Here is a 15,642-nt window from a genome sequence, read left to right as displayed (position 1 = left end):
AAAGCCACACAGCGCCTAGGTGTGGAAGATAATATGTTCGATCCAAGGAAGATAAGCAATTCCTTGGATCAAGAGCCCTTCACTGCCATGAAGGCACCTCCCCCTAAGGGAGGGTGGCTCAGAGTTCTAAGAACAAGAGTGCTTCAAACAATAAAATAGGGCATTTGGTATTTCCCCAGACGCCACCGGCCATGGCTGATTTAAGAGTTATCCTTCATCCAGCAAGGGGCTTGGGCTGTTGAAAAATACAAAATTCGTCCCTAATTATGTCTAACTTCATGAGTGTTTTATATGCAGTGTAGTTCTACAATAAACGGTAAAAAAAAATGCAATACTGTATGCACCACAGCCCGGCTGATAAGGAATAGACTTTAGGAACTTATCAAGTGCCTTCTTGAAGACAGGAGTTTGTAGCTCCTATATGGCAACGCACTGCTAACATCTTCCCTCTTACAAAAGGCGCTTTTTTTCTATGAATATAACCCGGGTTTACGCTTATTTGCCTGTTACATACACATGACCTAGTCATGGGAGCGCTGACCCCCACCCGGAAGCAGGTATCCTTCAGGTACCTAATGGACCTAATAGATAAGGTCGTAACTTTCATTAAAAGGGTCCAAGGATTGGTCCACAACATTATGTAGGGAAGTTACAATAATGAATTATTTGCAAGGATAATGAATGCATTTAAAGCAACTAAAAAAAATAATCCTATTTTACACCCATGTAAAGAGGTGCTACATTTTATGAGGACCCGTAGGAGTGATAGCCCCTACAAATTGGGGGGCAATAAGGTCTGATCCAAGGAAACGGAGGATGGCTCTACTTCCTCTGATCAAGAACCCTTTACCGACAAACATCAAGACCCCCCCTCCCCAGGGATGTTACAGAAAGCTGAAAATAAACTAAACCGTACAAAAGAAAGTGGGGAATCTTCAGTGATCCAGCAAGAACACTACAGAACTGTAACGAATGGGCGATCCAGCATACAGAACCGTAACTAATGAGCGATCCAGCATGAACACTACAGAACCGTAACTAATCCCCGATATGATAAAACAGCCTGTTGCGACCTCAGTGGCGGACCTCAAGATGGCAGCACTTTGTGAAAATTATTACTTTCATCACTGAAATTTTCTGCCATCAAGACTATTAAGTCTACTTAGGAAGGGAAAGATAGAGGAAGGAACTTTAATACAGGTGATAATGTTGGGAGAAAGCGTAGAGGTTGCGGGAGGTTAGAACAACCCTCTTACCCACTGCTGCTCTGGGTAGATAGCAGCAGGTAACAATACCAAGGAAATCATGGGTTTACAGGTTTGTTTCTACACATGACGGCAAATTTGCTTCTAGTTCAGAGGTGGGCAATTATTTTGACATGCGGGCCACAGCACCAGCTTACCACCTAACTGCTTTCAGACCTTTTTTTTTTCCCCTCGTACAGTTGCGACCAGACAGTAATCCAAAAAGGACCGAAACGTAGTCAGGTTTCCTCTAAGGGCGAGTTATGTGTACAGTATTTCAGACACGGTATTGTGACTATTCTTTATAACGAAAACCTTAATTATAATTCTTAAACAGTAATTAATCTGCAGCAAAGCTGAACAAGTGGGCAAAATGACAGCTAGCTGGGTATAGTTATAACAATGGGAAAATTGTCAAATGCCTCATGTGCAAAGGATTTTGTTTTCTCCTTAAGGTTTTGAACCGGAGTTCACTGAAGTGGTCCACAATGTCAAATTCAAAACCAGAAAGCCATTTATCATCTATCAGCTGTGGGAAATTAATATTTATTTTTGTTTAATATCGAAAATACAAATTTCTCACTATTTTTCCAGACCATTCCCAAACTAAGCCACCTTACATTTGTGATACTGAAAATCCTCTAACTCAAAAGTAATAAAACTTGCACACACAACACAAACCTTACAGCTACCAGATGGAAGGTGGAAAGTGAGGTGACCCTAGGCGGGAGGGCAGTGAAGTGACCCCAGGTGGGAGACGGTAAGTGAAGTGACCCTTGTGAGACACGGTTAGTTAATTGGCTTTATAGCCTATGACTACACTAGCGTCACGAAAGGCTTCACGGTAACCTTTTCCACCACCAGACAAATATTCTTCAATCCTTAAAATAGGGATTCACGTAAACTCTCTAGGCTGAGAGAAATTAATCTCTCAAGATATATATATCCTGTGGCGATGATAGAGGGTAGGGTAGTGACCCATGCCCTCCTGGGCCAAAAGTAAACAAAAAAACAAAAACAAAAAAACATGAAACTAGAATTCCGGGAGTCCAGACAAGCAGCAGGTGTGAACACTGGAACATAGGTGACGCTGACATGCACTCACCCCGGGATTAATTTAAAAGGTTATGTTAAGTGCATCAAGCATTACCAGGTTTTGTTGCTATGAAATTTTCACCACTACTCTTGATTAGGACGTAGTCAAATCAAAATAATTCTGTAAAATAGGAGACATTATCAATTTTCCAAGACGGCTAGACACTTGTGGGCCGGATATGGCCTGCGCCCCGTAATTTGCCCAACTATATTTTATAACAACCACCAGATAACTTGATATACACAGACGTGTATATACAATTTACCTTCCTTTCTATTTTTGGAAATAAGACATTCTTTTTGCTCGTGGTATGGATGAAATGCGTGCAATACTCTTTCATCTCAACTAGGTAACAGGCTCCATGTACGTCTGTACATAAATAGCTGTCTCTTTTGGGGGATATGGGGGTTATGGAATATACAAAGTAACAGGGATGTGAATAAACATTTCATTCTCGAGACTGGTTCTTAGTGCACTGACTGATATGGAGGTAAATTATATCATTCCGCGAGTAGTTATGACAGGATCCATATGGCTACCTGGAGGGCATTCCGGGGATCAACGCCCCCGCGGCCCGGTCCACGACCAGGCCTCCCGGTGGATCAGGGTCTGATCAACGAGGCTGTTACTGCTGGCCGCACGCAATCCAACGTACGAACCACAGCCCGGCTGATCCGGCACCGTCTTTAGGTATCTGTCCAACTCCCTCTTGAAGACAACCTGGGGTCTTCCGGTAATGCTGGTGGAAGGCTGTTAAACGGTCTTGGGCCCCGGACACTAACTGCGTTTTCTCGTAGTGTACCAGTGATGCCCCTACTTTTCACTGGGGGTATGTTGCATCGCCTATTAAGTCTTTTGCTTTCGTAAGGAGTGATTGCTGTGTGCATATTAGGTATCAGTCCCTCCAGAATCTTCCAGGTGTAGATTATGATACATCTCTCTCGCCTGCGCTCTAGTGAGTACAAGTCAAGTGCTTCCAGGCGCTCCCAGTAGTTAAGGTGTTTGATGGAACTTATACATGCAATAAAGGTTCTCTGTACATTCTCTGCTAAGATACATTGTATAGAGAGCCAGACGCTGGCAGTAAGAAACGGAGCCATGAGCTAAGATTATCATTCCAAACAGTTCTTAAGGTTACACCTGTACAAACACTACCTTTTCCACTTTGTAACTAAATGTGCTTAAGAGAAACAGACACTTAAGTACGTGGGAAGTCAAGGGTCAAGACACGAGGTCAAAGATTTCAGCGGAGCCGACATGGAAGTCACTTTTGTCACCTGTGGGAGCGGGGTCATTTTATTTTACCAAGTGATTTAGGTATCAACGTTTACTAGGAGAGTACTCCACAACGCTGAAAATTATTGGATCACGAGGGCGCATATTATTATTATTATTATTATTATTATTATCAAAAAGAAGCGCTAAGCCACGAGGGCGCATAGACACGCTACCAAAAAACATTCATCCCATATCAGAACTATGGACTATTAGGCTAAATTTTTACATGTATAACTGGAAGCAAAATCCGGTTTAAAAATTTAGGCACGATAAGACTCTTAACACTTCGTATCAAATGTGACTGACGAGCCAAGACTCTTGGCACTAGGTGAGTACAGGAGAAATAAAGGGCAAACTATTGGTCCATGAAAGCTTTTATCCGAAAGGATAATGCGAAATGACCGAGGAGAAAAGGCCTTCATGGTAAAAGTGTGTTCAGTGTGGTCCCATAAAGATCAATGCTTACTACGATGCATTTCTAATTTACTTAAATGTCTTCTCGGGAGGAATAAAATCCTATCTGAACTGTCTGCAGAAGCAAAAGTCCTATGTAAAGTACAAAAGAATTTAAAAACATCGAACTGGACAAATGTACCAGCACATGAATGGTGGAATTTAATGTTGCCAAACGACGTAATTTAAATGGAAGAAAATAGGCCACATGCAGAATCTAGACAGCTATAAAAAGAGAGACCAAAGTAATTAGCCAAAATTGTCACCGGAACATTATACAGTAAATACAACCGTGAAAAACTACGTGGTAAGCTTTCTAAATAGCCTTTATGTATGTGGATAGAAAACTGATAAGGAAAAAAGCTACACTATCAACTAGGGTAAAAATTTAAAATATGGAACAATATTTTGTCAATACTAAAACCAAATATATATAAGTCCAGATAAATCCACTATGTAGTAGATAAGTCTCACAAGAATCCACATGTATACTGACAGGTGTATAGCTCACTGATTAATCCGTTTAAGAGATTAAAACATTTACCGTATAGATGAATTTCAGCCATTGTAAGCTTAAAATCTAAAATTTTCAAAGGAATTCAAAGCTTCTTGGCGCACCATACTGCTATATGCATTATATTTGTTCACAAAGCTTGTAACCAATCGCAAACAAGCGTCCATTTCTAAAACACAGTCCAGTCGTTATCCTAGCAAGGACTGGACTGTGGCTGAACGCAGTCTGTCTGGACTATTGAGATTCTCATTCCTCTCCCTTTCACTGCATTGCTCCTGAAGACGTGCAATTTGCAACATGAGAGGCCTCGAGCAGCCTCGCCCCCCTCCCTATAGTGACTGCATTTACCATCTCAAGTGACGGCAGCCCGCCCTCATTTATAATTATTTCTAATGCCAGAAGAGAGCGCTGAAAGCTTTAAAGTAACAGGAGAGTCCTAGACCGATCTAAGAGCTGGCGAGGATGTTAAATTTAACAATCTTTAAACTTTTGTTAGCATTGAGAGGGGGTAGCAAATGGCAATAGTTTCTTGTTCATTTTATATCATTCTTTTTTATCCTATGCTAAATGTCAATTATGTCACCTGCTATACATGTTTATTAACCGATATAAAAGAAAAATTAAAATACATCTTTATAATATTTTCCCTGATGCGGTACTACAATGACAATTTCTCAACTGCATGGATTCATTGATTTCCAGCGACATGTTTAAATATGTTAATTACTGAAGACTTGACACATTTTTGGCACAAGAGTTGAGATTCCATCTGGGGTGAGCCTAACACGAAAACAAATCTCAATACCGTGACTGAAAAAATACATGGAGTTTACTTCCACATCTTCCCCGCCTGCTGAGCTCCTGATGTTGTTAGTAATTGTGACGAGTGAAGTGATGGTTGTGGTGGTAGTGATGGTTGGAGAAAGAGAAAGACAAGTAGTAACCACTGACAAAATAGAAAGTGTATAGACGTGACATGTGGCCAACAGGGACATGGGTTGATGGCCCCTCCCCGCCTTTCAACTAGTGACGTCTGATGAGAAATTCAGTGAAAGCTATAAACAAATAATAGAAAATGGAACACCCACGCTAAGAAGAGAGCGCAAACCTCGTCAGCAAATTCAAATTTTCAACATATGAAAAATTGAAGTCAATGAAAGCTCTGGTCCACTCACGGTCTCGACTTCACTGTTCCCTACAAATAAGTTTCTTACGGTTAAATATAAGAAATGCATACTAACAAGATATTGTTAATCATAGGCGTTAATTATAATCATAACTAAGCGCTCAACTCGAGGCGTTGAAATAAGCAGTTAGGATAATTGTTTAAGTACCTTCAGGGCCTCTCATCCTTAATCCAGAGGATCCCTCTGGATTAAGGATGAGGATTCAACAGCATAGTAGGGAGGGATGGAAGGCGGTGGAACAGGTAGAAAGGAGAAGAGAAATAATGCAATAAACCACTTAACAGCTGAGAGATGAAAGTGTGAAGGTACGAGCGACAGACATGTGGCCAACTGCCTCAAGGCAAGAACCTAGTATAACCAGCTGAAGGTGCAGCTACAGGGGGATTATGATATCAATGAGGAAGTGTTTGACTTACGGAGGTTATATAGCGCCTTGAAAAAATATGTAATTAGGGTAGGTGATTAATTCCTGTAATCAAGAGCTCTTTGCCAGGTTAGAATCCCTCCCCCTATGAAAAGCTGCTTCACACTACGTTATATTTCAGATCAGTGCTTTGCACTTCACTGTTGCACTGGTCTCATCCATGCTGGTTCTACTTCACTTTTATTTTGCTTCAAATAAGCTTGGATTTAACAGTTCTATTAGGCTTTACGAGGATGCATGTGGCTCTGTTGCCTACGTGGGCATTAGTTCTACGAGCACCAGCAGCTAACCAAGCTGTCAGCCAGGCCAGCTTTGAAACGAATTTAGGTAATCAAGTCACAGGGAAGCTGTATAGCCCTTGTGGCTTAGCGCTTTTTTGATTATAATAATAATAATAATAATAATAATAATAATAATAATAATAATAATAAAGTCACAGGGGAAAAAAGTCACTTGCCTAACCTAACTCTTTCCTGTGACTTTCCGTTCACCTGTAAACTCAGCATTGTAATCCTTATAGAGAATAAACTTTGAATTTGAATTTTAATTTGAATTTGATACTGTGTGAGAGGAAGATTCTTCCCGGAGCCTTCACGCATTTAAACTGCTAAATTTGGCTTCACCGGATTGCAATGAATGACTATTGCTGTCAGCTTTTATTTGATTAATTTTTAAACTGAAAAAGCATTATAGGAAGAAATTCGTTAGCATCAGTGAGAAGTGTTCCTCTACATATATTCAAGCCTAAAATACTTCTCAGAGGCCGAAGAATACAGTAAATTCATTTTTTTTATGCGTGAAAATTGAAGAAAAAAAATAACTCGAGGGCGAGTTACAATGGAAAAATATGCAAAACACTTCAAATGAAAAGCTGAGGTGCAATAGCTACAAGAAATAACTAGGATAACTATAATAACCCCCGAAACTCAATCCAGGTAAACTCCAGGTAACCCTCCCAACATACCCCTGTCCTCAGAAGGAACCACAAGTTTTTACAAATCATCCTTGATAGTGAGTGAATGCACCACTTTTCTAATGATCTATCAAACTAGGAATCCTCTTAAGAGAACGTGCCACAGAGTACCACCACTAGATACAAAGTGGGTCCCAAGTACCAACTCTCACGGCTTTTTTCCGCGTGAGGTGTCAGCTGGCATTTTAAAGTATGTAATTCCTGAGTGAACATCGAAATTCAAAGTCACAAAGTCAAGAAATTCTGAGTTACAGCACAATGCCATATTTAGGATATACAGTTTGTAATTTTTATGACTAATGATAATATTATATAGTTACTTAGTATTAAAAGTATACTTGGTGTATTTCAATACTAACTTTTTTTTTACACCGACCCGGGCCGGGAGAGTACCGGCGAAAAAAAAAAAAAATCTGCCCTTTATATTAACCGAATATTACCTAAAACCAACCATGCATTATACAACTATGCGTTATACAATTATACACAAATGACAAGTTTCAGCTAGTTACCTATGAGTGAAAGCAGGACAAAATTTTTAACCTCACTTAACATGGTAGTGTTATTACCTTCAACAGAAGTTGGATAAAAACATTCAAAGCAAAAGATGCAGTGATACGGCATTTTTTACTTAATACACACTATCCTATCACAAACTATCAGTATTACATTTTTCCCACTTAGAATACACATCACACGAGCACTGTCATAACACCTCTTATCATTAGTATATTCACTATCACTGCAGTCATCACTGTCATTATAAGGCATCAAAGTTAAATGAGTCACCCACATGCAATCACTGACTGCATTACAATTATTCTTACCAACATTCTATCATTACTGCATTATTAAGACTAATTCTGCAGCACTTTCACACTTTTTTAGCATACATATTGACATCAGTAGGCTTTTCGCAGAACCATATCATTTTTACATTCACTGCTGTAATGAGTAACAGCACTAACGTCATAACTTTCACTAGTATCAGTAAACTATCACTCCCCGAGGAGTCTTATAGGACTTAATATAGTCATATGGTAAAAATTAACATATGATTCACCATCATCTTTCATGATTAATCCATAATAAGGGAGGTGGCAAATACACATACATAACACAAGAAGGGAAGAGGACTGCAGCAAGCCTCCCTGCCCATGCTAGGCAGGTCCAACTCGTACCCACTCATTTAATTGTCTAACCTATTTTAAAGTTACTCGAGGTTTTCCCCTTGAATGACTACTTGGGAGTTTCACTCATCCATAACCTAACCAAACCAGCGCTTTCCTATACGTTTTCTAAATTTATTTTTTTTTAGTTCTTTAGCTCTTTGCTGTGTCCCGTTTTGGTTGGATATCTTCAGCACATTATTTATATCCCCTTTATTTATTTCTGTTTTCCATTTATACACTTCAAATCATAACCCCCTAATTCTACGCCTTTCCAGAGTGCCAATTCAGTGCCCGCAGCCTATTCTCGTAGCATATATTTGATACATCAATGGGATCAACTTTCTCATCCTTATTGTGGCAACGTTTCGCTCTCCAGTGGCTTTGTCAAGCCGTTAAGTGTGTGTGTGTGTGTGTGTGTGTGTGTGTGTGTGTGTGTGTGTGTGTGTGTGTGTGTGTGTGTGTGTGTGTGTGTGTAATGCTGTGCTGACTCGAACTCACTAAAAATTGAACTTTCAATTTTTTTTCAAGGTAGACATTTTGTATTGTTGTCACTGAAAAAAAAATGTTTTATTTTTTACCAAGCTTAACTTAGAAACCTCATCTAACCTAACTTATACTAGCGTATATTTTTTTTTTTTAACCTAAATTCTGTTATGCATAGTATAAGCGAGTTTAGAGTAATTTCAGCTGATTTATGACAAAAACAAATTTTCATTCTGCTAATTCGGCAGAGAACACCTTTGCCGAATAGGCCTAACTAGCCGTTTCAGCTTTTCCGCATTATATATACACATATATATATATATATATATATATATATATATATATATATATATATATATATATATATATATATATATATATATATATATATATATATATAATGCGGAAAAGCTGAAACGGCTAGTTAGGCCTATTCGGCAAAGGTGTTCTCTGCCGAATTAGCAGAATGAAAATTTGTTTTTGCCATAAATCAGCTGAAATTACTCTAAACTCGCTTATACTATGCATAACAGAATTTAGGTTAAAAAAAAAAAAATATACGCTAGTATAAGTTAGGTTAGATGAGGTTTCTAAGTTAAGCTTGGTAAAAAATAAAACTTTTTTTTCAGTGACAACAATACAAAATGTCTACCTTGAAAAAAAATTGAAAGTTCAATTTTTAGTGAGTTCGAGTCAGCACAGAATTACACACACACACACACACACACACACACACACACACACACACACAATAAGTTCACAGTAAACAGTTATACAATATGCAAAACCAGTGAAAAATAGAGAAATTAAAGATTCTTGGGAACGCTTCAACTGAAGCAATATGCCCTTCGTAGAACTAAGATACTTTTAATATACATACGAAAGATACTTGAGGGACAGGGTCCCTAATATGCACACGTAACAACTTACTGGGAGAAAGCGTGGAGAAAACAGTGAAGGGAGATACCTGGAGAGGGTGTGGGGGATCAACGCCCCCGCGGGCCAGTCTAACTAGGCCTCGTGGTGGATCAGGGCCTGATCAACCAGGCTGTTACTGCTGGCCGCACGTAAACTGATAAACGAGCTACAGCCCGGCTGGTCAGGTACTGACTTTAGGTACCTGTCCAGCGTTTTCTTAAAGACAGCCAGGGGTCTATGGTAATCCCCTTTATGTACGCTAGGAGGCAGTTGTACAGTCTTGGGCCCCTGACACTTATTTTGGTCTCTTGGCGAGACCATTGGTACAATTAAAGAACACTCCACATCCGTAGCCCAAAACCATTCAACATTACCAGCAGATGTCAGAAAAATTGCCTGAACGAAGCTGCAAGTTTCAAAGTTTCCTTCCAAGATTCCAGCTTCCTTCTACAACTGCTGGATCAACCAGATTGTGATGGCTAATGTGGACCGCTAACACAAACAGCCTAGTTAACTAGGTGGTCAACAGGCTGGACTGCAGGTGGAAGATGGGGGTAAAGGCTCCATCAAAACCGGTCAGTAAATCACAGACAGATGTACAGAGACGGTAGGAGCAGCTCGCGATAGGGCAAGGAAGCGGTTGAATGCCTCCGGTGGGGAACTGTCCTAGATCAACATTCTCTACCCACTTCTCTCCCTCCTGTACATCTCACTAGACCACCATGTCTTCCTTGAGGCGTGATGTGGTACTAGACGAGTTTAACCAGTCTAACCCCCAAACACACTCTCAAAACATTAACACAACATCCACTTTTCCCATATTACAAACAACCTCCCTCTCAAACTCCACCTAGAAACCTTTCATATTTAACCACACCTTAAAATCAATTACGACCCAAAATCCACCACGTCAGAATCTAACTCTTCTTTCAGCAAAACTGTACGATTACGTTACTCCTTTATCTTTTTATACATTTTAGGTTACGATACCATAAACACCTGAGTGTGGATAGTTACCTGCCAATTAGCAAATTACACAAATAGTGGAAAAATGCTTTTCAGCGGTATTGCACCTGGAAAAGTTTTGAACGTAAATAGACATTTAAAGCAAATAACCAGGGTGCCAAAACCAGCATTTGGTGCATCGTAATGGGTCACTACACAGGTCACATCAAACGACCTCCACGTTCTACCCTGAAATACTGTGAAGTGTATTATTATTATTATTATATTATAATCAAGGGAGTAAAGCTAAACCCGTAGGATCATACAGCGCCTGTGCGGGGGGGGGGATGTGGAAGGTATTCAGGCTTAATTCAGGAACCGGAGCACAGATCCAATTCCCTAGATCAAGAGCCCCTCACCAGCATCAAGGAACCTTCCTTGAGGGGTGTGAAGTGTAGAGCTGAAGAACCATATTACATCGGTGATAATCGTGCACATCTGAAAGCTTCCGGGTTATGCTCATATTCGTGCAATCTAAACGTTTCTTTGTTACGTTAAACCACAATATTGTCAGACTTGTCGCAAGCGGTTGTGGTTTTCTTCTTTAATCTGCTTATCTGTTGTGTTCATAACTTAAGTACGCTGTACGACTTTTGAGTTTATCACTTAATAAAGCTTAAGTAGTAAACTTAGTCTTTGCAATACAAGAAACTAAGATTATGACACTAGGAACGTATTGAACTTAGCGTAGTACAATGAGACTTAAGTTGTTGGTAATGTTTGCTGTTCCATATCTTCCAAGGGTAAGAGATGCCCCGACACTGTCAAAGGGCTTTTAATGCAAGAAATTGGAACTACCTTCCTCTCCCTTAGATCATATCTGACTTATCTCCAATTCCCAGAAACTGTATAATTCCTACGAGTTTCGTGCGTCTCCAGCAATCCACTTACCAACCTATAACGAGCATTTAATGGCCTACAATACACGTATTGTTAATTTAAATTTCATTACTGAGAGGTCAGCGGGAACACGTAGACTAACTTTTTAAATGTTACGTAAGTTGCATCCCTAAGTAGAGGCAATGTTGATAATTTATCCTCAGCGGGTTATTTTCATGGCGAAGCCCCAAAACCCGTAGGGGTAATACAGTGCTTGGGAAAGGGAAGGCAATCAAGTTCGATCCAAGGAAAAGGAAGGCTGGTCCAATTCCTTTGATCAAGAGACCTTGAACGGCACCAAGGCACCCCCCTCCCCTTGAAGGGCAGCCTAAGCTAGCCTCATGTGGGTTATTGTGACCAGCAACATTTTCCAGATGGAGAGTTTGTAGCCAGGCGTCACACTGACACAGTTTCTAGGATCCACCTCTAGAATTACCACCTAATCTTGATAGTAGTAGTCTGATATTTTCAGGGCACGTTGACCGCATAGGTCAAGGACCCCAACGGAAATAAGTCACTAATTGTTTTGGGTTATCTTAGCATGCATAAGGGGGATTACCAATAGATCCCTGGCTGTCTTCAAGTATGAACTGGACAGGCACCTTCAAGTCAGCACCTGACCAGCCGGGCTGTGGTTCGTACGTCTGTTTACGTGCGGCCAACAGGTAACAGCTTGGCTGATCAGGGCCTGATCCACCATGAAGCCTGGTCACGGACCGGGCCGCAGGGGCGTTGACCCCCGGAGCCCTCTCCAGGTATATTCCAGGTAATTACACATATGCTATGTATGATTATTTATGTAACTGTATTCATGTGTACCTGAATAAACTTACTAGGTTACTCATTGCAATGAAATATACATATATACCACACACAAAAAAAATAAAAGTCACGACCATAAACGCTTAAATAATGTGTTTTGTTAAAATAACAAGCAGTAAATTAAAAAGTTAAATTACAAATACGAAGACGCCTTAAAAGTTTCCAGAGATCCCTACCTAAATTTGGTATTACGGAGTTTCAGGTATTATGGAGCCTTATTGTTTTCCAAAGAATTTTGGGTGGATTTACACTACATACCAACTCAAAATAAGTTTCATATATTCATAAAGATGTAATTTAATAAAACACTGCACATTTTTTTATTTTCACATACTGCAAAATTACTAATGATTTGAAACTTCTGTGGGACTATTTTGACAATGGACGTAGAGCTTCAGCTCCCTGTTTAACAGGATCCCAGAGTACATAGATAATCAAGTTAAAATAAGATTTCGTTCGGATTTTTAACCCCGGAGGGTTAGCCACCCAGGATAACCCAAGAAAGTCAGTGCGTCATCGAGGACTAACTTATTTTCATCGGGGTTTTCAATATTGTCCCCCAGGATGCGACCCACACCAGTCGACTAACACCCAGGTACCTATTTGCTGCTAGGTAAACAGGACAACAGGTGTAAGGAAACATGTCGAAATATTTTCACCCGCCGGGAATCGAACCCGGGCCTCCGCGTGCGAAACGGGAGCTTTAGCCACCAGGCTTAGTTTGTGTGCATTCTGTTAGTATTACTTGCCTAGTTACACCTAGATAAATCTAGGTTTAAGGTCAGCTCCCCCCTCCCCCCACAAAATTGGACACATCAGCAGTGTGCTGCTACATTATTCCATATGATAGATGTTGTTTCCACTAACTGTTTGATTGTCGTGGTCCATCACGCAGGATGGGACTCTTACAAGGAGTTGAAATCTGTCAGCCTGAGCTGGGAAACAACGGGTAAGGAGGGGAGGGAGAGGGGGGGGGGAATAACAACTTGGCCTCAAGGTTTACAGAATCCTTCAATAGCATGAAGGTTTGGCGAGGATCGTCAGGAAATAGGACAAGTGTTTCCTGAAGTGGGTCTTAGATGACCCGCCGCTGGAACTTTTGGTCATCTGACCGAGGCCTTCCGCTGGCTTACCGGTCCACCCCTTTAAAAATTATGGTCAGTTATAACCGTTTAGTTATAATGGCGTTCCTGGCCAAGCACATTCTTATGCGAAGCGCTAAACTCATGTGGACCATTCAGCGCCTGTAGTGAAGGATCAGTTCTCCGTCCACTAATCGTTAGTGCTTACGTTGGCAGCTAGTCAGGCTGCCAACTTTAGTCAAGACGAACCTACCGCTGGCGGAGTAAGGCAATTTATCAAGGCAAGTTACATTAGGTTATTTTGGGATGGATTCGGATTTCGCTAGTTTGCGTTTCTTAAATTTGCGTAACATAAAACAGTGCCCAAGACAAAACAAACCTAACATTAGACCTGAACATTAAAGTGGTATAGACCTCGGAATTAAATTATTGCTAAACTCTCACAAGGAAAGGATTTCCGTGATTACCTGAAAGAAAATTTTTTTTCCTTGGATCAAGAGCCTCTCACAGTATAATGACCCCCCCTTTCTCCTACTTTGGAAGAGTATCTCTACCCAAATAGCAAACGAAAGAAAGGAATTAGGACCCCCTAGAGTACTTACCAATGAGGAGTGTAGTTAGTAAGCCAAGTAACTACCAACGAGGAACACATAAGGCACAGTAGTTACCGACAATGAAAACAGATAAGCCACACCACTACGAGGTGAGCAGATAGTAACCCACAGCAGTACTTACCAACTAGTAGGGCGGAGACAACGAGCAAGAGTGCCAGGTAGGCAAGATGTGAGTGCCACATCCCTGCAGCAGTAAGTAACAACGCTCGCTGGTCGTCGCTTCTTTATATAAGTTCCGGCCAGCAGAGCGAGGCTCAGGAGTGCCAACCTTCTTGTTATTGTCAGTCACAGGAAGACAAACATCACGTCATAACATCTTATGTATGCATCGTGTGGTTTACGACGATTTATTTATTGCAACAAAAATTTGCCAAACCTATGTAAGTCATAAAACGCCATCTTATGAGTTAATTAACGCCATAGTTAGTGTTGTTATCGACAACAGCCGCCGTAGTAATGGCTGCTGCCAGACGTAGCTCTCTCTTTTCTTTCAGTAATTTAACAGCTTTTATATGTAAATTTAGAAAAAAGAATGTTAAAATCATAATAATTTGACCTAGTTTAGTGTTACTAATAATTACTTTTGCTGACCTAAACTGTTCGTTATTGTTAATTCACATAAAAACTCTCCAACAGATTTTGAGGACCAGGTTAGGCTAGGTTAGGTTAGGTAAGGTAAGGTAAGGTTAGGTAAGGTAAGGTAAGGTAAGGTAAGGTAAGGTTAGGTAAGGTTAGGTAAGGTTAGGTAAGGTAAGGTTAGGTAAGGTAAGGTTAGGTAAGGTTAGGTAAGGTAAGGTAAGGTAAGGTAAGGTAAGGTTAGGTAAGGTAAGGTAAGGTAAGGTAAGGTAAGGTTAGGTAAGGTAAGGTAAGGTAAGGTAAAGTAAGGTAAGGTTAGGTAAGGTTAGGCTAGGTTAGGTTAGGTAAGGTAAGGTAAGGTTAGGTAAGGTAAGGTAAGGTAAGGTTAGGTAAGGTAAGGTAAGGTAAGGTAAGGTTAGGTAAGGTAAGGTAAGGTTAGGTAAGGTTAGGCTAGGTTAGGTTAGGTAAGGTAAGGTAAGGTAAGGTTAGGTTAGCTTAGGTTAGGTTAGGTTAGGTAAGGTTAGGTTAGGTTAGGTTAGCTTAGGTTAGGTTAGGTTAGATAAGGTAAGGTTAGGTTAGGCAAGGTAAGGTAAGGTTAGGTAAGGTAAGGTAAGGTAAGGTTAGGTTAGGTTAGGTTAGCTTAGGTTAGGTTAGCTTAGGTAAGGTTAGGTTAGGTTAGGTTAGGTTAGGTAAGGTTAGGTTAGGTTAGGTAAGGCTAGGTTAGGTTAGGTTAGGTTAGGTAAGGTAAGGTTAGGTTAGGTAAAGTAAGATAAGGTAAGGTAAGGTTAGGTAAGGTAAGGTTAGGTTAGGTTAGGTAAGGTTAGGTTAGGTAAGGTAAGGTTAGGTTAGGTTAGGTTAGGTAAGGTAAGGTTAGGTTAGGTTAGGTTAGGTTAGTTTAGGTAAGGTTAGGTTAGGTTAGGTT

The 15,642-nt window shown here is 40.4% G+C and overlaps 1 protein-coding gene across 4 annotated transcripts in view; it reads right to left on the bottom strand.

Moving 5' to 3' along the window:
- ChLD3 (Chitin and LDLR binding deacetylase 3) overlaps positions 1 to 14,384 on the bottom strand; it is a 77,977-nt gene extending 63,593 nt beyond the window's left edge. For all 4 annotated transcript variants that reach the window (XR_008407142.2, XR_008407140.2, XR_008407141.2 and 1 more), the window contains exon 1: positions 14,266 to 14,384. Coding sequence is in view for 1 of the 4 variants with exons in the window: in XM_053777430.2 (XP_053633405.2) it covers positions 14,266 to 14,326 (61 nt within the window). In the remaining 3 variants the exon portion in view is untranslated. The remainder of the gene's footprint in view (positions 1 to 14,265) is intronic.
- Positions 14,385 to 15,642: the final 1,258 nt, after the last annotated feature.

The sequence above is a fragment of the Cherax quadricarinatus genome, chromosome 18, assembly GCF_038502225.1.
Source record: "Cherax quadricarinatus isolate ZL_2023a chromosome 18, ASM3850222v1, whole genome shotgun sequence".
In the NCBI taxonomy this organism is placed as follows: Eukaryota; Metazoa; Arthropoda; class Malacostraca; order Decapoda; family Parastacidae; genus Cherax; species Cherax quadricarinatus.
The sequence above is the reverse complement of the archived record's forward strand: the minus strand, read 5'-3'. Positions and strand labels throughout refer to the sequence as shown.